This window comes from Bipolaris maydis (assembly GCF_028858645.1).
Source record: "Bipolaris maydis strain C4 unplaced genomic scaffold PSV08scaffold_9, whole genome shotgun sequence".
Classification (NCBI taxonomy): Eukaryota; Fungi; Ascomycota; class Dothideomycetes; order Pleosporales; family Pleosporaceae; genus Bipolaris; species Bipolaris maydis.
Window position 1 is genome coordinate 1,295,845 of NW_027093865.1, and position 26,725 is coordinate 1,322,569.

The 26,725-nt window shown below is 49.9% G+C and overlaps 9 protein-coding genes across 9 annotated transcripts; 6 read left to right on the forward strand and 3 right to left on the reverse strand.

Moving 5' to 3' along the window:
- Nucleotides 1-49: 49 nt before the first annotated feature.
- Nucleotides 50-2,324, forward strand: PSV08DRAFT_205017 (phosphatidic acid phosphatase type 2/haloperoxidase). Its single transcript, XM_014228514.2, has 5 exons — nucleotides 50-353; nucleotides 404-430; nucleotides 510-893; nucleotides 945-1,072; nucleotides 1,122-2,324. The coding sequence occupies exons 1-5, from the start codon at nucleotides 274-276 to the stop codon at nucleotides 2,036-2,038; spliced, it is 1,536 nt and encodes a 511-aa protein (XP_014083989.1). The 5' UTR covers nucleotides 50-273; the 3' UTR covers nucleotides 2,039-2,324.
- Nucleotides 2,325-2,472: 148 nt separating this feature from the next.
- On the forward strand, nucleotides 2,473-3,590 carry PSV08DRAFT_363414 (uncharacterized protein). Its single transcript, XM_014228515.2, has 2 exons — nucleotides 2,473-3,176; nucleotides 3,251-3,590. Exons 1-2 carry the CDS (start codon nucleotides 2,580-2,582, stop codon nucleotides 3,527-3,529), a joined length of 876 nt encoding a protein of 291 aa, XP_014083990.1. The 5' UTR covers nucleotides 2,473-2,579; the 3' UTR covers nucleotides 3,530-3,590.
- A 27-nt stretch (nucleotides 3,591-3,617) lies between these two features.
- Nucleotides 3,618-5,816, reverse strand: PSV08DRAFT_402962 (ergosterol biosynthesis ERG4/ERG24 family-domain-containing protein). The gene is made up of 3 exons (XM_014228516.2): nucleotides 5,627-5,816; nucleotides 3,972-5,571; nucleotides 3,618-3,916 (listed from the first exon to the last, which is right to left on the reverse strand). The coding sequence occupies exons 1-3, from the start codon at nucleotides 5,668-5,670 to the stop codon at nucleotides 3,905-3,907; spliced, it is 1,656 nt and encodes a 551-aa protein (XP_014083991.1). The 5' UTR covers nucleotides 5,671-5,816; the 3' UTR covers nucleotides 3,618-3,904.
- Nucleotides 5,817-8,062: 2,246 nt separating this feature from the next.
- PSV08DRAFT_205024 (acyl-CoA dehydrogenase/oxidase) lies at nucleotides 8,063-10,226 on the forward strand. Its single transcript, XM_014228517.2, has 5 exons — nucleotides 8,063-8,395; nucleotides 8,448-8,734; nucleotides 8,795-9,221; nucleotides 9,272-9,597; nucleotides 9,648-10,226. The coding sequence occupies exons 1-5, from the start codon at nucleotides 8,269-8,271 to the stop codon at nucleotides 10,128-10,130; spliced, it is 1,650 nt and encodes a 549-aa protein (XP_014083992.1). The 5' UTR covers nucleotides 8,063-8,268; the 3' UTR covers nucleotides 10,131-10,226.
- A 703-nt stretch (nucleotides 10,227-10,929) lies between these two features.
- On the forward strand, nucleotides 10,930-14,826 carry PSV08DRAFT_410637 (uncharacterized protein; the record flags this gene model as incomplete). The annotated part of the gene is made up of 7 exons (XM_066093863.1): nucleotides 10,930-11,219; nucleotides 11,278-12,073; nucleotides 12,707-12,797; nucleotides 12,876-13,061; nucleotides 13,118-13,693; nucleotides 13,750-13,885; nucleotides 13,947-14,826. The coding sequence occupies 7 exons, from the start codon at nucleotides 10,930-10,932 to the stop codon at nucleotides 14,824-14,826; spliced, it is 2,955 nt and encodes a 984-aa protein (XP_065948938.1).
- Nucleotides 14,827-15,473: 647 nt separating this feature from the next.
- PSV08DRAFT_309928 (marvel domain-containing protein) lies at nucleotides 15,474-16,739 on the forward strand. The gene is made up of 3 exons (XM_014228520.1): nucleotides 15,474-15,962; nucleotides 16,043-16,341; nucleotides 16,395-16,739. Exons 1-2 carry the CDS (start codon nucleotides 15,699-15,701, stop codon nucleotides 16,322-16,324), a joined length of 546 nt encoding a protein of 181 aa, XP_014083995.1. The 5' UTR covers nucleotides 15,474-15,698; the 3' UTR covers nucleotides 16,325-16,341; nucleotides 16,395-16,739.
- A 1,601-nt stretch (nucleotides 16,740-18,340) lies between these two features.
- PSV08DRAFT_309950 (S-adenosyl-L-methionine-dependent methyltransferase) lies at nucleotides 18,341-19,056 on the reverse strand (the record flags this gene model as incomplete). Its single annotated transcript, XM_014228521.2, has 1 exon — nucleotides 18,341-19,056. A coding segment is annotated over exon 1 (602 nt), but the record flags the coding sequence as incomplete, so codon positions are not given.
- Nucleotides 19,057-20,823: 1,767 nt separating this feature from the next.
- Nucleotides 20,824-22,161, forward strand: PSV08DRAFT_309955 (uncharacterized protein). Its single transcript, XM_014228522.2, has 2 exons — nucleotides 20,824-21,558; nucleotides 21,637-22,161. The coding sequence occupies exons 1-2, from the start codon at nucleotides 21,023-21,025 to the stop codon at nucleotides 21,998-22,000; spliced, it is 900 nt and encodes a 299-aa protein (XP_014083997.2). The 5' UTR covers nucleotides 20,824-21,022; the 3' UTR covers nucleotides 22,001-22,161.
- Nucleotides 22,162-23,325: 1,164 nt separating this feature from the next.
- PSV08DRAFT_205033 (uncharacterized protein) lies at nucleotides 23,326-26,484 on the reverse strand (the record flags this gene model as incomplete). Its single annotated transcript, XM_014228523.1, has 3 exons — nucleotides 23,326-25,719; nucleotides 25,773-25,909; nucleotides 25,964-26,484. 3 exons carry the CDS (start codon nucleotides 26,482-26,484, stop codon nucleotides 23,576-23,578), a joined length of 2,802 nt encoding a protein of 933 aa, XP_014083998.1. The 3' UTR covers nucleotides 23,326-23,575.
- Nucleotides 26,485-26,725: the final 241 nt, after the last annotated feature.

Sequence of the window (26,725 nt, forward strand, 5' to 3'; positions counted from 1 at the left end):
CCACTCTGTTTCCATCTCTCCCGCTGTGTTGTACTCTCTTCCCGCACCCCATTCCCCTCTTTTCTTCTTCCCACGCGCCTCTCTGCGAGGGCCGCATGTTTGGCCTCACCCCGTCAGCGAGCCTCCCAAGCCTCCCCCCTAGCCTTTGACCGTGCTCCTCACCGCCCACCAGCGTCGTGTATACCCACAAGCAGGGCCTCACAATTGCGGCTGCGGCTGCAAACCACCAAGCACTGTTGCATCCCAACCGCCGCTCGGGCTGTGTAGTGCGCCATGGACGACTGGACGTCCAAGCAGCTCCCTGAGCGCCTGCCCTTCTCCAAGAAGCGGCTCTCCAAGAAAGTCATCTTCTCGTGCGTGAAGCCGGCAACCCTCGAGGCGTATTGAGTGCTGACCAGAGCAGGTATATCGGCGATTACCTCATAATCATGTAGGGCCGGCCCTTCCGCTGCACACGACCTCCTTCCTTGCCGGCTCAATAGCAAGGCTAGTGCTAATCAACCTCACAGCGTTTTGATGCTTACCTTTGCCATTGTCGACAAAATCCCCCCCTTCCACCAACCCTTCTCGCTCGACAACTACACCCTCCACTACCCCTTCGCCACCAAAGAGCGCGTGCCCGTCATATGGCTATGTGTCTACGTCGTCCTCGCCCCCGCCGTCATCATTGGCATATATACCATGGTCATCGATGGTCTGTTCTCGCACCAGACTGCCATGCCTGCCAATCGCACCGGCCTCAAGCGTCTTTCGGGAAGATACAGGTTCAAGGATAGGCTGTGGGAGCTGAACTGCGGTATACTTGGGCTGGGCCTAAGTATCGGCGCTGCCTTTACAATCACCGGGGCTTTGAAGAATGCCATCGGAAAGCCGCGACCGGACCTCATTAGCCGGTTAATTGGTCCCTGGCACACCACGTAGGAGCATTGACTGACAGCCGACAGGTGTCTTGTGGATCAAGCCAAGATTAACACGGAGCGCTACGCCCTTCAAACCATTGACATTTGCACCCAAAAGGACAACTACATTCTGCAAGATGGCTTCAAGAGCTTTCCCTCCGGACACAGCAGCGGTACGGCATCTGTTCTCTCGTGTATGGCAATTTTGCTGACATTTCGCAGTTTCCTTTGCCGGCCTGTTCTACCTCTCCATTTACCTTTCCGGAAAACTCCACGTTTTGGACGCCAAGGGTGAGGTTTGGAGAACGTTCATTGTCATGGTCCCCACACTCGGCGCTGCGCTCATTACGGGAACGCGTATCATGGATGCCCGTCACCACCCCTTCGACGTCATTTCAGGCGCCCTACTTGGCATACTCGTGGCATGGGGCTCGTACCGACAATACTTCCCTCCTGTTTCCGAGACCTGGCGCAAGGGACGCGCATATCCCATTCGTGCCTGGGGCAAAGCATCACGCGCACCACCGCACGTACCAATGATGACGGAGGACGATATGCAAACGTTAAGAGCTATCAACAAGCCGGTAGACGAAGAGCGTGGGGAAGCATCAGGATATTCCGCCACAGCTGTGGTTCCTCCAGATGGTGATGTTGGAGGCAATGTTTTTCGCCAACAAATTCATAATTCTCAGCGAAGACGGCAGGAATCGGGATCTCAGTATGGCGTAAACCGAAGTGATACGGGCGCATCGAGTAATTACCGGACCGAAACCATGACATCCGGCATATCCTCCAAGGTCAACAGGTACACCAATCAACTGCCCTCCACCAATCCTTTTGCTGCGGACGTCGCACGCCAACGCCAGATGGACACTTATGATTACTCGTCTTCGGAAGAGGATGAAAACTACGAGCTTCAATCCAGGACTGGCATCTACAACCCGGTGTCTGGTAGACTCACGGATACAGGATACCATCCACCTGCTGGCATCTCACCTGTTCCTACGCCACCTCCTCCGCACAATGCTGTCATACAGAATCAACAGCCCACGATGTCTCAAACGGGAGATCTGTCTGATCGAAGGGATGTTGCGCCCGTGCCTCCGCCACATGCTACAAGCATGCCCCAGCAAATATGAAGAGGGATCGAGGTGCACAATTGTGTATGAGCGACAATATATTGGCGGAGGAATTGAATTTCCCAAAATCCCCGCATTCTCTTCTCTCGGCAGAAGTTGGTGTGCCGATGAGGGTATGAAGAGGTGGCTATGATTAGGACGAGGCGCCATGTATCGCGTCTTGATTGGGAACAAGGAGTTGTGTGGGAATGGGGATCATCATGACAGGAATTCAATTTCCCTAGAGGAAATGGCGCCATGGAAATTTGTAGCATAAAAATGCAATCCGATTTATGTGTAATCTTTACTTGATTTTTTTTTGGGACAGATCGCGGAAGTGATGGTCAGACACCCCTGCACGCGAACGCCAAGCGTTGCGTCAGTGGATCCTTCGAACAAGACACTTTTGTTGGACCCTGTTTTCTACACATCGGCATCCGAAAAGTGTCCTTCCCACGACACCCCTCTCTCCCACTCCCCCCTCCCCTTTCTCTACCGGGGCGCATTACACCAAACACAAACATCACAGCACGCCCACAATCTCCAACCCGCGCTTTCCACCATGGAAGCCCTCCAATCAACCCTCCAACCCCTAACCCGCGCGCTGCCCCAACCCATCGCAGACATAGGCGTCTCGCTCCTCGGCCCCAGCTGCTACCAAACCCTCATCTACAACGTCGACCTCAGCGCAACCGAATGCGTCAAACTGGCCATCTCCAAGGGCCTCGGCATCGGCATCATCGGCGCCTCGTCCATTGTCAAGATCCCGCAGCTCCTCAAGTTGCTCAACTCGCAGTCGGCAGACGGCCTCTCGTTTCTCTCGTACCTGCTCGAATCAGGATCGTACCTCATTTCGCTCGCGTACAACGTGCGCCATGGATTCCCGTTTAGCACGTTTGGCGAGACGGCGTTGATTCTGGTGCAGAACATTGCTATTGCGAGTTTGGTGCTCAAGTATAGTGGCAGGGGGATCGGGATTGCGGCCTGGGTTGGTGGCTTGATGGCGGCGGGGGCGGCGCTGTTTAATGAGGAGCTGGTGGGTGAGGAGAGGTTGGCTTTGTTGCAGGCGAGTGCGGGTGTGTTGGGCGTTGCGAGTAAGGTGCCGCAGATTTTGACCGTGTGGAGTGAGGGTGGTACGGGACAGCTGAGTGCTTTTGCTGTGAGTTTCCCCCCTTTCCCCCTTTTCTCCTTCTTTTTCTTTGGATGTCGCGACTAATGTGGCGTGTGATGTAGGTTATTAACTACCTCCTCGGCTCCCTCTCTCGCATCTTCACCACCATCCAGGAAGTCGACGATCCGCTCATCCTCTACGGATTCATTGCTGGCTTCTCTCTCAACGTTATCCTCTTCCTTCAGGTCATGTACTACTGGAACGCGCCCGCATCCAAGAAGACTCAATCCAAGAAACTCGAGAAGCCCATTGTGGCCGGAGGCGAGAAGAAGGAGCCAACGCGCTCCGTGTCCACCGGTCGCGCGGCTGGCAAGAGCCCAAGCACGAGACGCAGGGGATGATTGTCTTTGCTTGCCGACTTTCTACCATAGATGTTACCATTAATATTTTGTCTTTTTCCCCATTCTTCTTGCCATGCCAAAGATCCAGTGCGAGTGAACAAATGACATTATCGGTGATATACTTCATATATGGCATTACTGCCTCCATTACAACCATTTACAATACGTATTCTCGTCTAGTATCTTTTATACACAGAAACCCTTACCATTAGAGATAAAACAGCCATCCAACACAGTACATACAAAGTCGGCCGAACATGGCATGGATCAAAATCATGTACGTACGCAACTAATTCCGAGTGAGCTGAGGCACGAGCCCGAACCTGTATAGTACACAGAGAGATTGAGTTTCGGATACACGGATTAGTCGCGTGCTTAAAAGACGTACTACAATACAACGTTAGCGAGTGATGCTTGTACAAAAGGGAACATATCGACTTACTGGGATGAAAAGATAAGGCACCTGCCTCTCATACTCCTTCCATGCCTCACCATACTTCTCCCTGCACTTCTCAATGTCCCTCATTGCGCGGTGGATAATCATGCCGGCAAAGAAGACAGAGTAGAACCAAGGGAACGGGCTGCTGAAACCAGTGATGAGGCCCCAGCTGACGGCAAAGAAAAAGTCACAGGTGTAGTGGATCTTGCGTGCCTTTCCGTACCAGCCATCAGCCAGAATCTTGTTTCCGTGGGCAGTTTGGATAGTCTTGGGGTTCTCGATGCGGCCGTATTTAAAGTAGGGGAAAGTGGTACGCTCCTCAACCACACCACGCTCTTCCTGGCGGAACTGGTTCTTTTGCGAGTTGGTCGTGTCCCAGATGTAGTAGGCGTAGAGGTAGGCAAGAGTCAGAAGAACGGTGAACCAGGTCGGGAGATCGTACTCGGAGGGGTGGTGGTAGGCGATGTAGAGAGTGCAGTGGCAGTACGACAAAGGCACACCAGCCATATTCCAGAAGATGAGCATGAAGCCAAGCTTCTCGTAGTACATATCCCAGGTTGTGATGATGAGGTGCTCGCCCTTTGCGCAGGCGCCGGCGTAGAGGTAGTGTGCGAATAGGAGGAAGATGGCTTCGAGGGAAACGTAGCCGTATTGCTCGTACTGCTTCAAGCACGTGCCAAGCGAAAGGAAGAAGAGGATGAACCAAGGGATGCGGACTTCAAGGAACATTTTAAAGTCCAAGATACCAAAGAGACGGGGGTTGAGCTCAGAACCGAGGAAGAAGTCGACAATAAAGTTGTCGGTCATGCGGACGGTTGCGCCGCGGACGCGAGCAGAGACGTATGCGATGGTCGAGCAGAGGAAGCCAGAGATGATGGCAACGCTCATGATGTGGCCAAACTCATCAACCAAGGTGTAAAGCTTGAAGTAGCCGCCAAAGTGCAGGGTCAGCATGATGACAATGCTAGAATAGAAGGACCACATTGCTGAGCAGTAGTAGTCCAACTGCTTTCCACCCAGATGAGGAAGCGACTTGCCCTTGCGGTAGACACCCGGCATGAACATGTAAAAGGCCATTTGCATCAGTCCGAAGAACCAGTAAATTTGCCATGCTTTGTTGTTGGGGTAGGCTTCCGTCTTGACCAGGTACCACATATGGCCAAAGAAGTCTGACCAGCTCTGGCCCTGGGTACGTGTAGGGAACTTGCCATCGTAGAAAGCGGCTCCGATCCACATGTAGTACATGAGTGCAGGAAAGCAAATCATCATACTGCCCATTCCGATTGCACCTCCAAATTCGCCCAGGCCAGAAGGGTCCTTGGGGGCAAAGAACTTTTCGGCCTCGAACGCAAAGTCTAATTCAACCTTTTCCTGCTTGTTGTGTCCATTTGCGTGTCCATTGGTAGTTCCATTTCCGTTGGCATGGCCATTGGTGTGGCCTGTTTCGAGGGACATGGTGCTGTCGGTGGATGGCAAGGACTTTGCGAAGGCTTCCTCAGGTTCTGGCGTCGATTCATATGTATCGGCATCGGCCACGACTGATTTGCGCCGTTGTGACCTCCTGCGCCCTGGAGTCTCAACAAAACCGGGACGTTCGGGCTTGCTGTGCCGCGTATGTCAGCAGTCAGCCTTTTTTGTGCATTCATGTGTCGTCTTACACTGGGGTCTTGCCCGCCTGGGATCGCGTCACTCGCATTGACATGATTGTTGTGCGGGTGACGGTGGCGGTGTGTGGTTTCAGGGGCGCTCAGGTACAAGACGGCGCTTGGAAACCTCGACGAGGGCAAAAGAGGTAATGCAAACTTCAAAATATGTAAAAGGGAAAGAAAAGAGCAATTGTGCTTCGTCACAGAGCATGCATTACAGCCAAGGAGGAGGTGTAGGGAGCCAATGGCATAAAAGGGCGGAGGAAGAAATTCAATGTTTGTTGACAACATGGGCCTCCAAACTCGGGTGTTGCCGTATATGAGCTAGGGTCATCGATCGGGCGCGCCAATCGGAATGCACGGATTCCGCCCCTCGGGAGACGACAAAATATCTGTAATTCGCGCAATACGGTCCATACGGTCCATACGGAGATGGCTATACCGAAAAGTTGTTGCTTTGCTTATCGAACAAGTATCTCCGCATTTCACATTCAAGAATCGATGGAACTTAGCCGTGGCAACGAGAACGAAGACCTTGGGCAGGACAGATTTGGCTAAGCAGTAGTGCTTTCGTGATTAAGACAGTTTATTTTAGCAAGGACGATCACAAGACAGTTCCGTTTGTTAACGCATTAAGGCCGAGCTGAAGTTGGACTCATCTGATATGGCAATTCTACTATACGCTGAACCGAGAGTCTAGATGTCAATACGAGTTCACCTAGCCAGTTCAACTGGGTTACTGCAGATGTTGTAGCTCTGATACACGCCAGACGTTTCCTGTACGTACACAACTATTGGTCTGGCATAGGATAAGTTCGTTCTACCATCCGAATATTACGCGCAGTTAGTGAAACTACTGTCGTGGAGCGTTCATCACTTCTATCGGCGTAAATACTCGGTGCACAATATGAGTGTACTGACCCAGTTTGAATACTGTTGGGCTGGTGTAGTTGGTATCTGTAGGTGAATTGTTTCCCTCTCCTATCTCCCACCTTCATCCTTGTGTGGTAAATTGGTATTGCCTATTGGTGTTAAGGAGATACATCCTTATCATTGCAGCGATGTATTGCCTTGACTGACCTGGATTTATTCCTTCTGAGACCTTGCAAAGGCTGCGGCACTACCAGGCTATTCAGTTGTAGTGTCTACCCGACGAAGCAACACTGTCTGGAAAGATATCTCTGAATGACTGTAGGCCAGAGGATGGCCGATGTAAGGGTGAAGCGCAAGTGCACTGTACGTCAATTATGGGTAATTTTATAGGAGGGTCAAGACCAATCGCATCAGAACAGAGTTTGATTACTCTGAAGCCTGATAGAAAGAAAACTGGATGGCCGACCTGCACCAAGTACTTCGTGCATTCATACGTCGAAATGCTTACATAGTTTCTTGCCAGGTGCATCTTTTGCAACGCCTGACCATCAACTGAGCTAAAATCGGGCCTCAGGCACGCAGTGGACGGGATCAGGCGTCTCCGGCACAAATATGATCCATGCGGCAGCAATGTTGTTGCAAATATCATTTCATGGAATTTGTATCAGCATTTCCAACTTGATTAATCATTTTACCACGTGATGCCCTTTGCATGTTCCGCACCATCAGCCCCAAACCACCAAGGACTAACCCGCGCTTGACATTATCGCTCAGTTTGCGGAAAACGTGCTACGTATGTCGTTGCGCAACTATCGCTTATCTCAGTAGTGTTCATCGAGTACCTTTGACATTGTCTGCTATTTGGCTCGCGCAGTAGGTTAGTTCAGCGCCCACGCTCACAGTATACACGTAACTACACTCCTTTATTTCAAGAGACCAGTGGACCGATGCAGAGATCATCTAGACCACCGTTGCCAGGAGCTATCTTCCTCCACGGCAATATACACAACTGCATCGATGCGTATGCGAACATGATTTTCGCAATCTGTACAAAAGCTCTTGAAATGCCAATCACGCTCTTGCGGAACCGAAATAGCCGGGCGCCTCAGACAAAGGAAAGGGCCAGTTTCTTATTGGTATTTTAGCACTTTTGATGGTGGTTTGGTGTCCAGCTATTTCAGCTCTGCGAGAGACACGGTCGCCAGACTAGGACGGAAATTGATGCGGAGACCCCACGCCCACGCCCACGCCCCCGTCGAAATGGCATGGCTACAACGTGTGCACACACAGCCGCGACGCGTTCTGTCAGGGAGCATCGGACCATCAGCACCTGAACGTCACCATTGTCCTGACATGTGATGCCCTCGGCGCTGCGGACCCATGTCGTGCATGGAATAACAATTGAGCCGCCCCACGTGCGCCCTCCCAATCCGGCATGCCTCGGTATCTTGGTGAATGACGTCTGCCCTCAACCAGCAAGTCAGCCGCTCAAGGCTCAGCTCCACCAATGGCAACGCCCGTAAATCCACGCACAAGATCACACGAGAGCGGTCGCAGTGCCCCAAACGCGCTATCCACGGTCGGTCTTCAGCTAATGGCCTGTTTCCCCGGATTCCTTGGCGTGGAGTACTTGCGAGCATGTGAAAGTAGCGCGAAACCATACTAATCCTCTTATAAGCTTAGAAGTGTCTCCATCGTCGTCTTGTGATCATTCTTCCTTCATCGTTTTGCTTTTCATCCCTTCGCCTTGCTCCCCCTTTGTGTTCTGAATCTAGAGAAAAATGGCGAAGCGCTTCTCTACCGCCGATGTCGCGTCGCACAAGACTGCGAACGACCTGTGGATCATTGTAGACGAGGATGTCTACGATCTTACCAAGTTCCAGGACGACCACCCTGGCGGCAAAAAGAGTACGCTGAGCCCTATCTTACAAACTCCGCGGACCAAGCTAATGGTTTCAAGTCCTCCAGCGAGTAGCTGGCAAGGATGCTTCAAAGCAATTCTGGAAGTATCATAACGAGAGCATTCTCAAGAAGTACCAGAAGCAGCTGCAAGTCGGATCACTCGACACCAAGGCTGCCCCTCCAGCTCCTCCCGCAGCCGCTGCTCCGGAGAAGAAGGACATTGTTAAGCCAGAGGCGAACCCTGGCGTCGTAGCACCTCAGCCAACTCAAGCTGCCGAGGAGTCGGAGCCTTTCGATTCCTATGGCGACCTCGTCCCATATGCGGACCCTTCATGGTACCAAACTGTATGTCCGCGAACGCGCCTTTCAATAACTCCTATGAGCATCGGCTAACACAAAGACCAGTACCACTCTCCCTACTACAACGAGACACACGCCGCTCTACGCGCAGAAGTCCGCGACTGGGTTGAGGAGAAGCTCATGCCATACGTCACAGAGTGGGATGAAGCAAAGAAGGTCCCGGATGAGATCTTCCTCGAAATGGGAGCACGAGGATACCTCGCTGGCATGCTTGGCGTCAAGTACCCTACACAATATACCGACCTGAGGGTCAAGAGTGTGCCACCAGAGAAGTGGGATCACTTCCATGAGATGATCATCACCGATGAAATATCAAGGACTGGCAGTGGTGGGCTCGTCTGGGGCTTGATCGGTGGATACGGAATTGGCGGACCGCCTCTGTTCAAGTTTGGCAAGAAAGAGCTTGTCCAGCGCATTGGCCCCGATCTGCTTAGCGGAAAGAAGAGAATCTGTTTGGCAATTACCGAGCCAGGTAAGTTCCCACCTTTTGTATCGAAAATGTTGAAACTGACATTTCAACAGATGCCGGCAGTGATGTCGCAAACCTGACCTGTGAAGCCAAGCTCTCCGAGGATGGCAAACACTACATTGTCAACGGTGAGAAGAAATGGATTACCAACGGCATTTGGTCTGACTACTTCACCACTGCTGTGCGTACTGGCGGCGAGGGCATGAACGGCATTTCGGTCCTTCTGATTGAGCGCAGCGCAGGCGGCGTTTCAACCCGTAAGATGGACTGCCAGGGTGTATGGAGCAGTGGTACCACCTACATCACCTTTGAAGATGTCAAGGTTCCTGTTGAGAACCTCATCGGAAAGGAAAACCAGGGTTTCAAGGTCGTCATGACGGTAAGTCAATCATCTGAACCACCTTTAGATGCCCACTAATCATCATCTAGAACTTTAACCACGAGCGTATTGGCATTATCATTCAATGTCTCCGCTTCTCTCGTGTATGCTACGAAGAGAGCATGAAGTACGCACACAAGCGCAAGACCTTCGGCAAGCGCCTTATCGACCACCCCGTCATCCGTCTCAAGCTCGCGCATATGGCTCGTCAGATCGAGGCCAGTTACAACTGGATGGAGAACCTCATCTACCAGTGCGAGAAGATGGACGACATGGAGGCTATGCTTAAGCTTGGAGGTGCTATCGCCAGCTTGAAGGCCCAGAGCACAACAACATTCGAGTTCTGTGCTAGGGAAGCAAGTCAAATCTTTGGTGGCTTGAGTTATAGCAGAGGCGGACAGGGCGCCAAGGTCGAAAGGCTATATAGGGATGTCAGGGCGTATGCTATCCCAGGTGGTAGTGAGGAGATTATGCTTGACTTGAGCATCAGGCAAGCTTTGAGGGTACATAAGGTCTTGGGCATGAAGCTGTAAACACCCTGCACATTGCGGGAAATGTCTGTAACAAAATATTCTATGTAGACCAAATTTCTTACGTATTTCAATCCGAGTAACAATGAGTCTTCTAACTGTTCAGTTGTCCAAGTCATGAGAATGTGTATAGTATGTAATGCCGGTCGTAAGTCGTCCCACGCGTTGGCCTCCCCACTATGGAGGCCCCACAAAACCCCGACCTCAGCAACGGCAGTTACTTCCCAGTTACCGATTGAGCGCAGTTTATGCTGTGATTTCTCATAACAAAGTGCCAGTCTTCTTTACCCATACGACGGATAAATAATATGCAGGAGGCAGCCAATTGATTCGGCTCCACACGATGGCATGAAGCATAGGAAGCACATCATGACGCGGGGTCAAAAGCATCTTGATCAATTCAATGGCGATCCAAGTCGTCAGCCAAGAAATTTGAACAGATGCGTACCAGTTGGCATGCATAAGGAATCCGTACCGGCTGTATCACAAATTTGATAGCTGCAAAGTATGTGGGGTGTACAACTCTGACATGTAGACCCAGAAGCAAGAGCGACATTGCTTAATCTAGGTCTAATCGATATGTCTAAATGATAGACATGCCGAGTTTCATCGTAAGAGGGTTTAATCAACGCATTCCCTGACTAGAAGATCCTCCACTTTGTCTTTCCCACGTGAAGTCGACTTCAGTATAAATTCATGCCCTCATGCCAGGAAATAAGTAGAAGAAAATCGTCAGTGACATCTTTTATGAAAAAAACTCAATAACATTATCACAGCAGTGCCTTTGAGACTTGACAAAATCATGGCTTCATCAAACGACATCCATCACAAGGTCGAGTGGAATGGGAAGCAAGTCCCAGTCTACCACATGGAGACTATCGACTTCTCTGCGTTACTATCGCAGGAGCCTGCTGAACTCGAGAAGCTTCTACAATGCTGCAAGGACGAAGGTTTCTTCTACTTGGACCTGAGCAACGTTGACGGACGCCGATTCCTTGATGACCACCAAGAGCTTTTGAAGCTCATGCACAAGTTCTTCGAAGCTCCAATTGAGGTGAAGAACGAGTATGGTCTTGTCTCCCCTCATCTCGGGTAAGTCCATACATAAGACCCCACTCTATACCTCACCACAGTCACTAACAAATACTAGTTACGAGCCCATCGGCTCCCGTAACGGCGTCCTAGAAGACACACGCGACGGCTACGAGATGGTCAAAGTCTCTCGCGACGAGATCCAACGCGAATCTCCCCACATCCCACGCAACATCAAGAACAGCACCGACCTAAAGACCCTCGAGAACGCCATCTCCGGCAACAATATCATCGGGAAAGTCATATTGGCTGCTCTTTCCACCGCCTTCAGTCTCACAGGTGCATCCCGCTTCGAGAATCTGCACCGCAACCACCGTCCCTCGACCAGCACTCTATCCATGATGCACTACATCCCATCCAACCCCTCCACGGACGGCAACGTCGGCCACCAGAAGCACACAGACATCAGCTCCCTCACTGTCCTCTTCACCGAACAATGGGGTCTCCAAATCCGGCCACCAGGGACCAAAGAATTCGGCTTCGTAGAGCCCAAGCAAGGTCAAGCTATCATCAATGTTGGCGACTCCCTGCGCTTCGCAAGCGGTCACGCGTTCCAATCGTGTGTCCACCGTGTTGTGCCGTACGACTATAGTGAGCATAGATACTCTGTTGCGTACTTTCTGCGGGCTGAGGATGAGACTATGTTTCAGGATAGTGAGGGGAGGTATGTTACTTCGCGACAGTGGCATGATGAGAAGTTTTTGGCGTTTTTGGGGTCGCCGGCTGAGCAGGCGGCTGCGCCGAGTTCGTTGTTGCTCGGGGGGATGCAGGAGGATGAGGGGGATGTTTATGCCGCACCGAGGAGGCCGGTTGTTGTTGACGATGGTGTGAAGGATGCTGTTGAGGTGGCTACGGTGGAGGTCATTGCGTAGTCGCTGGGCTGTTGAGCTGTGTCGAAATTAGTGTTTGATGATTGGTTGTCAGGTGTAAATTGGGTTGATGCAATATCTGGTCCCGATATGTGATCCGTAAATGTGACCAACCGGACCTCACCTGTTGCTTATAACGAGAAGTCACTTTGCGTCATGTCATATCTCATACACAAGTAACCCCTTGTTTGACCCCACATGGTTGATATTTATACAAATTAAAGTAGCTAGGGTGATTCGTTGAACTACCTAGACCAATACTTAATTGGGCATATGTGCCACTCTATCATTCAAGTACCTAACAAGCCCTTTTTCCTTCTCAAATCGCATTGATGCACGCAGCTTCGATCACCAATATCATGTACTTTGTCTTAGTCTTACTTCTATCTAGAATCACCCAAGGATGTGACAAAAAACACCGCGTTCGGCACCACAACCGCCATATATACCGTCGCGATACGGCCCCTAGCTTCCCACCAATTCTGACACCGCAGGAACAAATTCTAGTATCGTCTTTCGATGACACATCCATGGCATCTTGGTCAAGCTATTATTGTAATTCTTACAATGCCTACCCAAAATAAAGTGTGAGTATACTCATACATTGTAGCACACAAGCGGAATCTCGCGGGAGAAAGCAGTACTGTGCCCGAATGGACAGCTGCAAAATGGGCCGAGTATGGTTTCGATACTAGACTAGATAGTTATCGTATGTATCTTTACCCCTTTATTCTATGCTAGATAATAAGAAGATGGGCATGCCTATTCACTAACTACGAATTCAAAGATGTCTACCTAAACTACCCCGTCCACCAATCCCTCACACTCAGATACCCCAACGGAAGCACGTACAACCTCACCCTCGAAGAACCCATGCTCGAAGAAGACCCTACAACCAGCTCTCCAAACCGCATCCCCGCATTCCATGGCTACTCCGCCTCAGGAAACGTATCAGCGCCATACATCTACATCGGTACACCGACCCCCTCTCCTCCCCAAAATCAGCACCAGCTAACCCACTCCCGCCAGGCCGCGCCACAACCCAAGACCTACAACACCTCTCCAACCTCAACATCTCCCTCGCCGGTAAAATCGGCCTCGCCAAACACGGCGGCCCCTTCCGCGGCACCAAACTCCGCAACGCCCACTCCTTCAACCTCGCCGGCCTCCTCCTCTTCACTGACCCCGCCGACGACACGGAAATGGCTACGCCGGCGTACGCACCGTATCCTGCGGGGCCCGCACGGAATCCGTGGAGTGTACAGCGCGGTAGTGTGCTGGACTTGACTAAGTATCCTGGGGATCCGACGACGCCGGGGTATGCGTCGAAGGAAGGGGTGGAGAGGAAGGGGGTGGAGAGTTTGCCGGAGATACCGAGTTTGCCTTTGTCGTGGGGTGTGGCGAGGGGTTTGTTGGAGGGGTTGGAGGGGTGGGCAGGTGAGGGGGATTATAGTGGGCGGTCTGATGCGGTGCTTGAGATGAGGAATGAGATGAAGGGGGGTATTGAGTGGATTTATAATGCGGTTGGTGTTGTGAATGGGACGGAGGGGGATGAGGTTGTTGTGGTAGGGAATCATCATGATGCTTGGATGGTTGGGGGTGCTGGTGAGTTTGAACAAGGATGCTTCATGGTTCTTTTGATGAATTGACTGAGAAATTAGCGGATCCGCATTCTGGCTCGGCAATTTTGATTGAGCTGGCAAGGGCGATTGGTAAGCTCTTGGAGACTGGGTGGAGGCCGAAACGGACGATTGTTCTTTGTAGTTGGGACGCTGAGGAGTACGGGTTGGTGGGAAGGTGAGTTATGGTTCTTGAATTACAAATCTGTTTTCAAAACTTCAGAAATAACATGTTTTAGCACCGAATGGGTTGAGGAATACACTCCCTGGCTCAAAAGCTCCGCTGTGTCTTACCTAAACATCGACGTTGGGGTGTCTGGCACCATCCCTGACTTCAGTGCTTCTCCCGACCTCCATTCTCTGGTAACTTCAACTGCGCAGAAGGTCATATGGCCCCACGGCGAAAATCGTACAATCTACGATGTCTGGGAAGAAAGGGCTGGTGAAATTGACCTTCTGGGCGCACAAAGCGACTACACAGCCTTTGTGCATCGCGGGGGCATTTCTGCCATGGACATCGGTACTACGAGAGCGCCTCTGGACCCAATTTATCACACACACTCCAACTTTGATAGCTACTACTGGATGACCAGGTTCGCTGACCCAGGATTTGTAATGCACAAGGCAATTGGTCAGTTTCTGACTTTGATGCTGTTCCACTTGGTAAACGACGATGTTGTGCCGCTTGAGCCATCCAACTATGGTATGGAAATGCAGGCATGGCTTGCAGATCTCCACAAGCTTATATCATCTACAAATGGAACGGCGGCAGTGAGAGTCGAGCAGCTTGAAGATGCCATTACGGCATTCGAAGAAGCAGCACGATTGTTCAATGCTGCTCGCGACGCAGCTGTGGTCTCAAACAATGTACGCCTAATCATGGAACTGAATCGCAAAGCTCGCGATTTTGGACGGGAATTCATCAACCAAGGCGGACTTCCTGGACGGCCTTTCTATCAGCATCTTTTGTTTGCACCAGGAATAGATACAGGATACAGGCCCGTTACTTTTCCTGGAATTACGGAAGCCGTTTCCATGGGGAACTTCACTCTGGCAAACGAGTACTTGGGCAGGACTGTAAAGGCTGTGCTGGGAGCAGCAAGTATACTGACGACCTGAAACCGGCATTGGCGGTCAGGCAAGCCACGCTGTATCTGTTGATGTTGAGACAAGCGTAACAACTACTCCGACGACAAAGACGCATGAGGCGGCGGTGGGAATTTCGATTTCTCGTTCTTCTGGTACAAGTCAGCAAAGGCATACTTTGTTCATTGGATCGGTATACGAAAAAAATCAAAGAGAGCAGCACTTCGCTCTATGCAATACTGCAATATGCCGCATTGCCTGTCCTATTGAACTAAATTTAGTACCAAACCGGTGAAGAGCAGCCAGCCTTATTTTTTTTTTGCCATTGCGTACCCTTGCAAGCCCAATCATGTCATTGCACAGAGTAGCAAGTATTCCTCTGGCCCGTTTTGCCCAAGCGGTTACGTGCTCAAAGCGGCTAAATGTGGGTAACTCCCTTGTGATTCATGCCAGGCAACCAGCCCTCCACATCGCCATCTCACACTATATCCACTAAATACAGTGGGATTGACAATCTACGAGGCGGTGATTGTGTGACTCAAGCGCCGTGTTTGCCTGGCTAGTTGCACGGTAAACGGGTGAAAATTGCACATCTGCCACACGTTACAGCCTTGCGATGGGCCGCCTTAAACTGGGGGCCGCAAGTAGCATAGCCCATCGCGAGGAGGTTTGGGGGATACTTGAGGTGATGAAGGTGCCTTTGATTTCCAAATTCTCTTTGTTGTTTTTCTTCATCATTTTTGGAAAAAAAATTCGTCTTTGCGAATTTCATTGCGAAGACTGTGGTTGCGAATAAACTTTTTCCGTTTCACCCGTCATCAAACGACAACCTAAAGCGACACATATTCGCCGAGTACACCCTTACATCTTCCGACTCAAGTATTGGGATAGAATTCAAAGCAAAAATGGTGTCTTCAATCATCAATGTCGCGCTGCGCGGTGTACAAGCGCTCTTTGGCATCATTGTACTCGGCCTTAGCGTGACGCTCATCCGCGGCCATCACTGGGGCGATCTTCCTGCCGGCTTGGGCTATGGCGCATTTGTCGGCGGACTGTCCTTTGTAACTGCATTTATAGGGTTGGCTGCAACATGGTTTGACTTTTTGGGTGGCATGGTTGGGCTTATCATCGACGGCGTCGTTGCGCTCGTGAACCTTGCTGGTGGTGTTGTAAGTATTCGCATCCTCTGATCAACATCACCGCTCTTTTCATTGAATATAAGAGAACAACGTACTGACTATCCCAAAAGCTCTTCGTTATTAAACTAGCAGGCGTGGACTGCAAAGTAAGCGCCGAAGATCCCGGCAACGTGAAAAAGATGGCTGAGAACAAGTGGTTCAATGGTGGTTGCCTTGGATCCGGACTCTGCTGGAATAACTACAAATATGGCAAAAACCCCTCGAAGGAAATAGCTGTATTTGAGGGCCATTGCAAGGAAGCTAAAGCCGATACCGTCTTTATGTTCCTAACCGCTGTTGTCATGATTGTCTGTGCGTTGCTGGTTTGGTTGAGGATGAGGAGGGGCTACTGAGCAAGAAGAAGTCATTAGTAAGATACGCTCTCCAAACTTACATATCTAATTGGATGTTAACTTAAGAAAGGTTTATCTTGTGACACCCAGCTTTTAACCCAGCACCAAGTATAAGAATACCATATCCGCTGCAAAGTAGAGTTGGCAATCTCGAAACTGGTTTTGTAATGGTGGTATTTTCTCAGCATACGATACCCAGGTTTTCTTTCCAGTTGCTGTTTTCTTGGATGTTACCATCTGTCAGATGTTAGCAGTGAACACGAATTCATAAATGGATTTCAGTACTTGTTTCGTGCACCGTCAACTCAAACTTGTGTTCAACCCTTGAGGTGATACTAGAAACAAACAAATCGAGTAACAATCCCTCGGCCTATCACTTACACCCAAAGAGAATCAAAATTTCTTTCCATCTCTTCCAACTTCCCACTTTTTCGTGTTCAAAGTGGGCTTGCAGAAGCTATCCCTTCAATCATCAACGCCATTAGCACTCATCATCTTGATCTTCTTCGCTGCGTCCATCATGTGGCTGGTCCTACTCTCGTAGGCTATGCCTTTAAGGTACTGTGGCTCGTTATTTTCCAACCTTCCAGTCTTTTCAGTGAGTCTCTACTCTCTCAGTGCATTTGTTGTACTGACGTTTTCTCTCTTGTGATTCCCGCGGTATTGTGAGGTTGATGAGTTGGAATGAAAACAGTAGACTGTTAGTCACATCGTCGCCAAACACATTATGCCATGTTATTCATATGCACTTGAGAGAAATCGACGATATAGCTTTTGTAATAATCTTATTCTGGGTAAATGGAGACGTGGAGAGGGCGTTTGGTGGTTGGATGAAAGTGTACATGCGGAGGTGATGTAGGGAGGTGTATAGTGCTTGAGCCGACGTACGCGCATGTGAAGAAGGCGCAAAGGAAATGAACATTGATCAATGGGCGAAACTCTTTTGCAAAAATGTAACAAAGCAGAGAACCTGAAGACAGGACTAGGATGCACAACATAGATCATCAGCCTGCAAATATGTTACCGGAAGTACTTCGATTTCGCCTTTCTGAACCACACAAGAAGCAAAAGTCGCACGATAATAGCGTATCTGTATTCCAGGACTCACTAATCGTAAATCTCCATCAGCGTCTTCATATTCACGAGCCCTCCAATCAACCTGGTACTAACGCCGCTTATGCACAACCTGCGGATAGATCCGCCCAGCCTTGCCCACTACGCCTCACTATGCAAATGAACCGACATTACTCTAGACAGGACAAGTCTGCTACTATTAGCGGTGATCTGATAGTAGGTAGTGCCCTATCCTCTTCTAAGAACATACGCTGCCGCAAGATCCACAGGTCTTGGTGCCATCATTGATGCCAGCGCCGCACTTGGGGCAGCTGTTGTTGTGGGAGTTGACGAGAACGGTGACGGACTGCATGTTGATTTCCGACGGGGCTTTTTAGTAGGTTGGTAAAATGAAGGGTTGGTATTCACAAGGTTGTGGATTGATGGTTTGTGCTGATGGTTCAGTTTGGAGGGGCAAGGTGGGGTTGATATAGCGAACGTCTGCAGGGCCAGGCAGCCGCGGCAGGATTAGGAAGCTAGTGCATTATCTGTCAGATGATTCCAGGCGGTAAGAGCGCATGCGGTTACAATTGGATAGTTGAGTGGGGGTGTGGGAAATGGGACGAGCCGGTGAGGAAACATGTATAACTAAGCTGGAGTCGGGATACGTAAAGGGACCAAGCAGATGGCACTGCGTAAAGGCGGATGTCCTGTTGAGAGCGGAATCAGGCTTGTGATGATCTAGATCCATTACCTAACGTGACAGATGATTTGTCCGTTGATAACAACAAGCCAACCGTCTTCTTTCTTCTCCATCTCTCTGAAGGCCGCGGAGATCTCCTCCAGGTCTTGTTCCGTCGCATGCCCACTATCCAATGCCCTCTTCTTGTAATCGCTTTGCACCGTTCTGTCAGCCCAGAGGCCGCACCAAAACTCCCTCTCTTCCGGTGTGCTAAATGTCCACGTACCCACACTAGCCTCTATATCGCTTCTTGGAAAGCCAGCTTCCATTGCCACTGCATGTAGTCGCTTGCCAATGTTTGGATCCGCCTTGAGTCCCAGCGCAACCCTGATGTAAAGGTCCTTCCACTTATGCAGCACGGGGTGATCCGGATACCAATCCATCGCACCGTAGTTGCAGTCTCGGATGGCAAGAATGCCGCCGGCCTTGGCTAGTCGTTTCATTTCCTTCATCGCGCCTAGCGGGTCCTGTAGATGCTGCAGTACTTGATGTGCGTGTACGACATCAAAGCCTTGCTCTTCTACACCTTCAAGCTTGTTCCATTCGAAAATGTCACCAACTTCGAAGCGTATGTTTTTGATTCCCATTTCTTCTGCGTGCTTTCGGGCCTTTTCAATGACATCGGCGGAGGGATCGATTGCGTAGACGAAACCTTGTGGAACTCGAGCAGCGAGATCAACGCTGATGGTGCCAGGGCCGCACCCAACATCGAGTATCTGCAGTGAGGTGTTGTTGAGGAATGGCAGGAGATGAGGACAGGAGTTTTCCACGGTGCGCCAACTGTGAGAGCGGAGGACAGAGGCATGGTGTCCATGAAGGTATGGTCCAGACATTTTGTCTATGTGGAACTGTAAAGTATGATATCTATTCAATAGGTAGTATGGAGTTTATACAATGGGGTCGAAGAGTGCTAGGCAGCAGGTATACAAATACGTCAATGATGGCAGTTGCTTTAGTTAGTGCCGGGATTAAAGGGAGGTAGATCGATGTCTTTATAGTATTGGGTCATGTAGCGCTTAGAGCCGAACATTCCGAAATCGCCCCACTTTGATCCAGGCAAAGTCCTATTTTTCGAGATGTTGCGACAACGGAGTGTCACGATACTTGTTGGAGTGAGAGGGCAATCTGCGCTTTTAAGTCCGAAGTCGGCCATCTCGGTGCTCCCGCTTAGTCACGAACACCCCATTCTTTGCGTCATCGATCCGTGCATCTGTCGTGCAGAGGTTATACAAGAAGGAAATGTGAGTTTAGTGCTGAGATCTGCGGAGAATTCAACCAACTACATGTGGCAGACTCATGTCGATATGCTAGAAATACTACGTATCATGACGTAGGCCAGAAGATGATACTTGTATCTTTTCAACTACAGCTAAAACCACACATGTAGCGCGATTTGCGAGATCTGAAAAATTAAAGAGATTCAAATATAACTTTTGTCTTCAAGGTGAATCATCTGGACCTTCCGATACTCTTACCATCCTATTAACTATGTGATGCCATCATTATGCCATCCGAATGTAGGGAGTAAACGACTAGTTTTAGAGGAAGTGCCCGTTTTTGGCTGTGAGACTGTCTTGAAATTATTTAATGTATTCATAACTAAGTGACCGTGGACCTCAAGCAAAACATTGAGAGCAGAGGATTTTGCATCATGCGTCTGATAGGCTACGTAGGCCTATCCTACATCATATTCGAAGTTCAGTTCAAAGCAAACACCGAGAGATGACAAGAGGCGCAATTTCTATGAAGAGATCTCTGCCTAGCAGTAACAGAATCAAACCACACTCCATGCAAAGTCAGCTAACGCCCACCATGATGTTAGCAGCCAAGAAACTAGTTTGCCAGTTTTTTTTACGTGTATAGACCATGCAATCTCTGGTAGGTATTGTTGTTCCTAATATTCTTAGACTCTAACTCGAATTGCCCTCGCCATGGAATGCCGTTCTTGCGCTAGCTTTGCAAATTATGTGCAATCTAGAGGTAACCACATCTCTTTATATCGCTTTCACCTGTACTAACTGCTCAACAGTTACACCAAGTCTGCAAACGTATTTTGCCCAGAAATTCAGTGTTATTCAGACTCATAAATCCCCAGAATAAGAAGAATTGAGCCAACCATAGCTTCTATCTGCATTGCTGGAGATTACCACACAGATCGCAGACCCAAAAATAACTCTACTAACGCTAGAAGTGCGTCCTGGTTGGTGTGGAGGACATATGATACCTTAATGTCATTGGTGGCGCAAAATAAGATTGCAGATATGGTTTACGAGGTTAGGCAAGAACGGGTCGGCCATACTCTTAGCTGGTGGTGGCGAAGCACTAAACTTCGCCACCGTAGAAGCATGACTAGCACAAAACATGCTTACTACGCTCTTGTTTGTTGTCTATTCATTAGGCTCATGGATAAGAGATTCTCTCATATTACACCTACTAAGCCTCTCTTTCCAGTGGGATCTTCAACCGGTAATCCAGACATTCAGAGACAATGCGTTACGCTGCTTCAAAGACAGCTTTACTAGTTTACTTAAATTTACGTGTTTCTTTTCTATTGGTTGAATGAGTCAAGCTCAAATGAAAAAAGTGGGACTGCTTGACATAGAATACATATACATCCTCTGTATGCCTTGCCAAGACGCTGGCAGCCGTACGTTATCATTTGGAATTTCCAACGAGTATAGCCATTAATCTGATCATTTAAATCAATGTTTGCTCTTATGTCCTTGTTTTCAACCATTGTAACTTCTCGCTGAGCTCCTACAATCTATCTGTAAGGCATATCCGCCTCGCTAGCATACATTCAACTACGGGTTTTCCTTTGTAAGACAAAGCCAAGTCTGCATCCCACCAGCCTTTCGACGCAATTTCTTCTACTCTAAGCGAACAACAAGGCTCCCAACTCAATGCCTAGAAACTTCCAACAATGGTTCCCGCAATTTGCTCCGTATTTCTCTCCGATATTGCGCGACAACTGTAGCGCAGAGTATCAAGCATTTCTGGGCGAGCCCAATCTTTGGCCAAATCACCGTATCAACGACGTAGTGTCCTGTATGCTGAACCACATTGATGAGAGTGGAAAAGCCCAGATGGCAGCCGCGTCGGTGTTGCTAGGCATTCTTCCCACCATCCTCGGCATGGTTGGATCCAACATAACCGAAGTCGGCCTTCTGGCATTGCGGCAGCCAATCCTTTCGATTCTCCTGTCTCTTGGAGCCCCTGTTGTCTCGCCTATCCGATCCTTTGAATACCGAAGCCCGGCCGAAATGTTAAAGACTAAACCGGACGCCGTACAGGCATTCACGAAATGGCAGCAACAGATTTACCTTGTAAAATATGTAATCGCCGTAGCAGCAATCGGAAACGTAGTTCATGTCATCTGGCAGCTCTGTGTATATTCCGTCTGCGTGTTCTCTGGAAGTACTTGGTGGCTGCCTGCACTGTATGTTCCGCTCCTCACACAGGAAGCTATGATAGCCTCTTGCCTCATGTATAGTATCTAACACATATCATTCAACAGCTGGGCTGGTGTTTCAGTCATACCCCATCTCCTGGGCGCTTATGCAGTTAGATTGAGACTTCGTGTTGTGCAACGCGAGTCACTCTTTGCTGCTATTGTAGGCGAGTTTGATTTCCGCAAAAACCAGACAAAGGTTAAGTGGGATGAATTTCCTGAGTCAATATGGTATATTGTATTTTCTTGGATGGCGTCATTTCTTACGATATTGCATCTTGTCATGGGTACTGTGATACTCTCAAGCGCCTTGTTCATCAGCCCATCTGATGCAGTGGTTCTATCAATTCGCCTTCTTAGCTCAGCAGTTATATGTAGGATACTCCTTATGTTTGAGTTACACATTACAAGGCACTTTGCTCAACTATAGGAGAGGGAACTGAGTAGCAATATGTATGTTTACAATAGTGAATGGGTTGCTGAACTAGTTTTTAGTAGCCTAAGAAGATGATAATGTCAGGCGCAAGGGTAGACAAAGACACGAAGTAAGGGCATCAAGAGGAGAGGTAGTCAAATAGGCTGTATCCACTATAGACGAACTGCTACTGAGGAAAGGTAGTTTTGGTTAGGCTTATATATACAGTGTCAAGTCAGATATGACTAAGGTAGCCTGCCTTGGGCCAATAGGCCAAAGGGGGTCAGAGGAGGTTAGACTCGGACAGCATTCTTGCATACGAACCCGTACCAAGGAAATGCACTCGTCACAAGACCCATGTACATACATACGATATGTACATTCAGCCGCACCATTGCATTGGCGCTAGCGCCGGAACTATGCATCCTGCTAACAATGCAGAGTTTACTATAGCCTAAACAAGGCAATAGTATGGACTTAGACACAACAAGCATATGTCGTACAAGCCACAACACTGGCACAACCCATCCTACCATTGAACCACATACCCAAATCACACTTACACACAGTGTAGCAAACATCCAGCACCCATGGCCTCCCCCCAATACCAACCTCATACACCCAAGCACACAGCTCTTCGTGATACCCCACAAAATAAACAAACTCACAACCCCCCGTACCACCGCCGCTCCACCCGGCCCAGCCACGTCCAGCCAAGCCACAAACTCGCGCACCCGCACTAGTCCCAAAACAGACAATGGTACGATAATCCCCCAAACCCACCTCAAAGCAACCTCCCACCATTCCGATCCCTCTTCCAAGGGACATGGACAAAACCCGCCGTATGCATGCACACATACTGTGCAATCCCAACACTCCCCCAGCCCAGGGCGTAACTCTCATCAGCTAGCATCCCCGCCCCACTATTCCCGCATACGTACATTCCTACATTGCCACTATATGCAAGCGCTTTTTGTGACCTCTGCATCCACCCCCCACTTTTGCATCGACACGGGGCGTCGAAAGCAATCGGAAATCGCCATATCGCCCGCATGGGCCTTCTTGTTTTTATTTCATTGAGGGGGGAGGTGGGGGGGGGGGGGGGGGGGAATTGCCGAGAAGGGTAGGTTTGGGGATATAGGTGTTGATTGTGGGGGAGTTGCATTGTCCGTTTTGGATGCTAGGGGCGTGTGTCTGTATATGGGTGGGTTATGCGGTGGAATGATGGCGGGGAGGGGGCGTGCGTAAGTTGACTGGTACGGTGGGTTTATCGGTGATGAGGGGTGTGGGTACACTTTGGTTTCTGTGGATGCTTGGAGGAATGATAGACAGTATGGAAGGGCGAGTCAGCAATGGGTTGGTGTTGAAAAAGTTAATACAATGTTCAAGATGAAGATGTAACTAGCGACACTGGGATATTTGGATTACTGATGACCAGCGATACGCTTGGTGGTAACTTACAAACAAGCAGAGAACCCACACAAACAAGAACAAAAAAAAAGAAAGAAAGCCGATTCTAGCTATCCAATAGCGCCGTTATTCTGATATATCATTGACACAAGCGCTATCACCGTTGCTGTTACCACTACATTACACCTTCTCAGCCTTGTGAGCCACACCCCCAAACATCTTCTCACCTCCCATATCCTCCCTTACAGGGCTAGGCTCTGAACTCCCTTCCACAACCGGAGCTTTGACAACAAACAGTGGCTCGCCCTGTACATCATCTTTCGGGCTTAACCGCCAATTGTGTGAATTCTGATTCATACTAGGCTGTCTTCCTCTTCTCTTTGGCAAAGGCGGTGGTACTGTGGCTAGCTGACTGGCTGCTGAACTTTTCCTACGCCTCATCTCACGAAACATTTCCTCGCCGTCTTCTGCAGCTGGACGCGCGTCTTGACCGGGAAAGTGAGCTGCAGGTAGCAGTGTTGTCGGTGTAAATGAACCCCGAGGGCTGTCTAGATCCTCCACTGATTTCTTACTTGATAGCGGAGGAGAGGCCGCAACAGGTTTCCGTTTGGTGAGGTTTGCAAATGTAGAGGTTGCTGCTGCCGGAATGGCCCAAGTCTGCCTCTTGTCGTTCTTGGGTAAGGGGAGTGGGGTTCCGGGCGGTGGAAGCGGCTGACCTCTGCCCATAGGTTCGGTGTGTGATTTGGAAATCGAGGGCGAAGTTGGAACCTGTAACCGGGGTTCTTGTAGCGCCTCTGCAGAAAGATTTGGACCTTCGGACGTTGGCGGTCTGTTGTTAGCAGCGGCTTTGTTGTTTTGTTTCGCCGCCAGCCAACTTCTTGCTGCTGCAGTAGCTGAGTTGAGAGACTGGTTGAGAGTCTGTTTCCTAGTCTGCATGTTACTTGCTCCTGCAGCTGCAGCTGCCGCAGCAGCAATTTCTTGCTCAGACAGGTCTCTGGACTTGGCTCTGGTGTGGGCGTAATCAGCATTTGAGACTGGCGCAGACGCTGTACTTTCTGCATATATTGACGGTGCTGACGTATCTTCCGAGGAGCTGACTGAAGATTGGGTTGCTCGACGTGTGTTGCTCGGTCGCATGGGTGAACGCAAGGGGGTTGTGGCAGGAAGGGACCGAGCACTGGTCGGCGTCGACCCGTGTTCGTGCGCTATCTCTGCTGAAGCATTCGCTGAATCGATCTTTACCTGTGCCACCGAAGAGGTCGACCGCATTGTACGTGGTCTTATCGACGAGGAAGAAGACGTGTGATCTGCAGATGTAGAAATACCAGTCGCGACTTCTTCTGATTCAGCACTGGAAGAAATGGAGAAGTTTGCGCTGGCAGAGTCACCCTTCTCGTCAAGTCTTTGCATGTCAGAAATGGCAGCGTCAAGCGTAGCGTCTTTTTGGCTGGCCTTGTCCACATCTTCAATCTTGGTTTTACAAGTATCTTCCCAGATGCCGCCTCTGATGACTTGTGCTATTGTGTCTGTGAAGGGCATATCATCCCAGTTGGGAAGCACCAAAGTTTCATTGACAACTTCCCGTATCCGGCTTTCAATTGCCCTCAAGACAACACCATAGGTAATCTGCCGTGAACTGACAATTGGCTCAAGAGAGAACTCCATCTTGGGCGGAGTCTCAAAAGTCATCCAAAGCCGGTTACTTGGCGGTGGCTTGATCCTGATGAGAATGTGGCCGTCAAGCCTCTTCAATACCGTAGCCAGTATGAGTGTCACCTCGCGGGCCTTGAAGCGCGTGCCCAGATCTATGCGCACAGTCGCTGATACCTCGATAGAAAAGTTGCCCTTGTAACTAACATCAGCTTCTACAACGAGATCGCCATCAACAGTCAGCTCTTTGAGCTTCGGGTTAGTGATGAAAGGCGGTAGAGTGCCCATGTCGACTTTGCGCAGCTGTACACTGCTGATGATAGCAGGTTTGGGAACGCGGGATATCTTCTTGTTGATTTTTGCTGCAATGAACTCTTTAATCTGCGCTGTTTTGTACATTGCTAGGAACACTCTGCCAATGAGGGCATTGATCCAGCGGGTGTGAAGGTTCTCCTCTGATGCATGCAGCTGTTGTACCAGCTTTACAAGATCAGGCATTTCAAACTTTAGCGGAACGGACGGCGAATCTGCGTCGGAAGAGTCCTTCTGGTTTTCCTGGGCATGGAGCATCGCGTGATAGAAGTCTTCCTTCTCAGAGCAGTTATCAGAGAAGAGAAAGAATTGCTTTGGAGTTGCAGTGCTGTCATCGTGCAGTTGTTGGACCAATCGAATGCCTAGCTTTGTAAGTAATGTAAGAATCAACAAGAGAGTGTTTGCGAAAGCGTACAATTTCTCTTGATCCAGAGTTCGCCCTCAGGTATGGGCTCTCCACCTCCGTATATATCCACTTGGTAGTGAGCTAGCGAGATGACGTGACGGACTTCGATTTGATCTTCGTTGTCGTAGAGCATGAGGTGCCCAAGGCTGGTATTCAGTCAGCCCTCAGTTCGGGGGTGCGGTTTTGAGCAGCCAACATACCGCAAGACGACGTAGAAGACGTTCCGCGCCTTCTTGTTCTTGTTATTTGCCGCATCTATTGTTGGACTTGTAGTCTTATTGCGATCGAAGATACTCCTGTACATGGACTGGTAGACGCTGGGACTCTCTACCGCCACGACGGTACCTGCAGGTGTGGTTCGATCCGGAGGCTTGCCGTTAACGCCGCCCGGCACATACTCCCGGCACACAGCAAAGTAGCCAGCGCAGACATCCGGCTCATGTGTTCTTCCTTTTAGCTTCTCCAGTATCTCATCGTCTATCGCTGCCGCTGGGTCTGTGTCGTCCCCTCCCTTGCTATTCACGGACCCATTCGATGTCCTGCGGGGTTGTGAAGCTTGGCCATGTTGGGTGGAAGCTGAATCGAGGTTGTCGTGTTCAACGGGCGTAGTACACCAGAACCATGCAATTGTAAGAAGAATGGGCAAGAGCGTCAGTCCTCCTACAAGATAACCCCATATGAAGATGTTGAATACGGTGCCATACCCCCAATCCCCGCCCATGTTGCGTGACGTGTTATGCTATAATGCAGACCATCCCTCGCCATGTAACGTGTGCGGCGCGAAGGTCAGCGCGTGGTATAGGAGGGCAACGTGTTCTGAAGCATCGACCGGAAGTGTAACCTCGAGTACGGACCCGGGTAAATCGGCGCGTCGAAGCAGGGTGGTAGCGAGTGGCGTTGGGGAAAGCAATATAGCGGGCGCCAATGTCCAAGGGCTGGCTGGGGAGATCAAGTCGAGACAG

Bases quoted from the DNA above. Each gene is read 5' to 3' on its own strand.
- PSV08DRAFT_309928 (XM_014228520.1), top strand. From the start codon at position 15,699: ATGGTGTCTTCAATCATCAATGTCGCGCTGCGCGGTGTACAAGCGCTC. The intron at 15,963-16,042 runs GTAAGTATTCGC...CTATCCCAAAAG, and splicing joins TGAACCTTGCTGGTGGTGTT to CTCTTCGTTATTAAACTAGC.
- PSV08DRAFT_363414 (XM_014228515.2), top strand. From the start codon at position 2,580: ATGGAAGCCCTCCAATCAACCCTCCAACCCCTAACCCGCGCGCTGCCC. The intron at 3,177-3,250 runs GTGAGTTTCCCC...CGTGTGATGTAG, and splicing joins GACAGCTGAGTGCTTTTGCT to GTTATTAACTACCTCCTCGG.
- PSV08DRAFT_309955 (XM_014228522.2), top strand. From the start codon at position 21,023: ATGCCTAGAAACTTCCAACAATGGTTCCCGCAATTTGCTCCGTATTTC. The intron at 21,559-21,636 runs GTATGTTCCGCT...ATCATTCAACAG, and splicing joins ACTTGGTGGCTGCCTGCACT to CTGGGCTGGTGTTTCAGTCA.
- PSV08DRAFT_402962 (XM_014228516.2), bottom strand. From the start codon at position 5,670: ATGTCAATGCGAGTGACGCGATCCCAGGCGGGCAAGACCCCAGT. The intron at 5,572-5,626 runs GTAAGACGACAC...TACGCGGCACAG, and splicing joins CAGGCGGGCAAGACCCCAGT to CAAGCCCGAACGTCCCGGTT.
- PSV08DRAFT_205024 (XM_014228517.2), top strand. From the start codon at position 8,269: ATGGCGAAGCGCTTCTCTACCGCCGATGTCGCGTCGCACAAGACTGCG. The intron at 8,396-8,447 runs GTACGCTGAGCC...AATGGTTTCAAG, and splicing joins CCACCCTGGCGGCAAAAAGA to TCCTCCAGCGAGTAGCTGGC. The intron at 9,598-9,647 runs GTAAGTCAATCA...ATCATCATCTAG, and splicing joins GTTTCAAGGTCGTCATGACG to AACTTTAACCACGAGCGTAT.
- PSV08DRAFT_205017 (XM_014228514.2), top strand. From the start codon at position 274: ATGGACGACTGGACGTCCAAGCAGCTCCCTGAGCGCCTGCCCTTCTCC. The intron at 431-509 runs GTAGGGCCGGCC...TCAACCTCACAG, and splicing joins GGCGATTACCTCATAATCAT to CGTTTTGATGCTTACCTTTG. The intron at 1,073-1,121 runs GTACGGCATCTG...GACATTTCGCAG, and splicing joins TCCCTCCGGACACAGCAGCG to TTTCCTTTGCCGGCCTGTTC.